General features: G+C 58.1%; 1 protein-coding gene across 1 annotated transcript in view; it reads right to left on the reverse strand.

Annotated features, from left to right (window-relative positions):
* Nucleotides 1-1,784, reverse strand: part of TNNT1 (troponin T1, slow skeletal type) — a gene marked incomplete in the record, with an annotated part of 10,619 nt that overhangs the window by 4,727 nt on the left and 4,108 nt on the right. The window contains 1 exon segment of the mRNA XM_027772588.1: nucleotides 1,713-1,739. Coding sequence (XP_027628389.1) covers nucleotides 1,713-1,739 — 27 coding nt within the window.

Raw genomic sequence — 1,784 nt, forward strand, 5'->3', positions numbered from 1 at the left:
TGGGGGTGGGGTGGTGGGGGAGTCCCTTCCCGGTCCAGCTTCTGGAAGCCACCTGTGGTTTTTGCTTTTTCTGGGCCCGTGGCTCCCAGTGCCCTCTAGTGGTGGCAGAATGACAGTGACAGCCCACAGCCCCCTTACAAGGACCTCGGGAAGACATCGGGCCCACTGGGATGGCCGCCATGTGCCGCCTCACGCCCGCGAAGCCCCTTTGCTGGGAAAGGAGCCCTGGGCATGGGGGCCATCATCCGCCTGCCACCCTGCCTACTCCTCCTCTTAGAGGTGGTGTGAGGGGCCAGCAGGGGGTGTGGTGGTTGAGGCCCTGGACTCCCACATGGCCAATCACGGTTCGAGTCTCAGTTTCTCACTTTTCATCTCTGCCTGGTCCAATTTTAAAATAATAAATAAAATTAAACAAGTAATTATTTTTTAAAAAGTGATACAAGGGGCCGGCAGTGGCGTAGTGGTTGAGGTGCTGGACTCCCATATGGCCACCTATGGTCTGAGTCCCAGACCCGGCCACAGGAAAATCGCAAATCACACTGGGTGTGCACGCGTGCCCAAAATCCCAAGAGGAGAAGGGACTACAGTGTGGCCATCCTCCTGGGGGGTAATTTCTCACTTTCTCTGTGTCTCTCTGTCTCTCTCCAGCAAGTGCACGCATCCTATGGGGAAAAATTTTAAAAGATCTGAGAGCATAGAACCAGTAGTTAGTGTAATGGCTATGTCGCTGAACTCCCACGTAGTCAACTGCAGTTCGAGTCCCGGGCCTGGTGGCTTAAACTCACACGGGGCACATGTGCGTGCGTGCCCAAGATCCCGAGAGGAGAGTGGAGGAGAAGGGACTGCAGCATGGCCATCCCCCTTGGGGGGTGATTTCTCGCTTTCTATCTCTGTCTTCCTGGTGAGCACACACGCCCTATAGCAAAAACCTAAAAAAAAAAAAAAAGGTCTGAGAGCCAGCTGTGCCTGGTGGTTGAGGCAGCTGGGTCGAGTCCCAGACCCAGCCGCTTGACAGACACACGGGACATGTGTGTACGCATGCCCAAATCCGGGAGGAGAGTGGGGAGAAGGGACTGCCGCGTGGCCATTTCCCCGGGGGGTGTTTTCTCTTTCCCGCTCTCTTCCAGTGGGCAAACACACAGCAAGTTAAAAAAAAAAAAAAGTTCCAGTGGGGACCCCTCCTTCAGCCCGAGGTAGTCATTTTCCAGGCCTGAAGCAAGGGACCGCCTTGACCCCCCCCCCAGCCGGACAAGCCAGCGGTCAGTTCCATGGTGCGGACAGGTGAGCAGTCAGAACCATTCCAGGACCGTGCAGCAGGCGGAGAGAGGCACGTAGGGCGGCTGTGCCCCCCTGGGAACCAAGGAGCCCAGCCAGGACTACAGCCAGGACAGTCGCAGGCAAACCGGAGCTGGCCACCCGTATCCACAGGAAGGTGGGCCGAGGGTTGGGGAGAGAAAAGCCCGATGTGTGCAGCAGTGTTCGAGCCCCTTGGTCCCGCTATGCCTGATGCAAGCGGCCCCTGGACTCGTTCTAAGAGTCAATACAATTCTCTTTGTGTTGAATCTAGTTCGGGTTGGGATTTCCGTCCCTCCCATAGAAAGATCCTTGAATACGGGGGCCTTCGCGCGGCCGGAGAGGACGAGAAATGGGAAGTGGGGCGTGGAGGTCGGGCTAAGACGAGCCCGGCCCGGCCGGGGCGCGGGGGGACTCACCGCCAGCTTCGCCTGCCGCTCGCGCTCCTTCTCGGTTCGGAAGCGTTGCTGCTCCGCCCTCTCGGCCCCGCG

This window comes from Tupaia chinensis, unplaced genomic scaffold (genome assembly GCF_000334495.1).
Source record: "Tupaia chinensis unplaced genomic scaffold, TupChi_1.0 Scaffold000286_1, whole genome shotgun sequence".
Taxonomy (NCBI): Eukaryota; Metazoa; Chordata; class Mammalia; order Scandentia; family Tupaiidae; genus Tupaia; species Tupaia belangeri.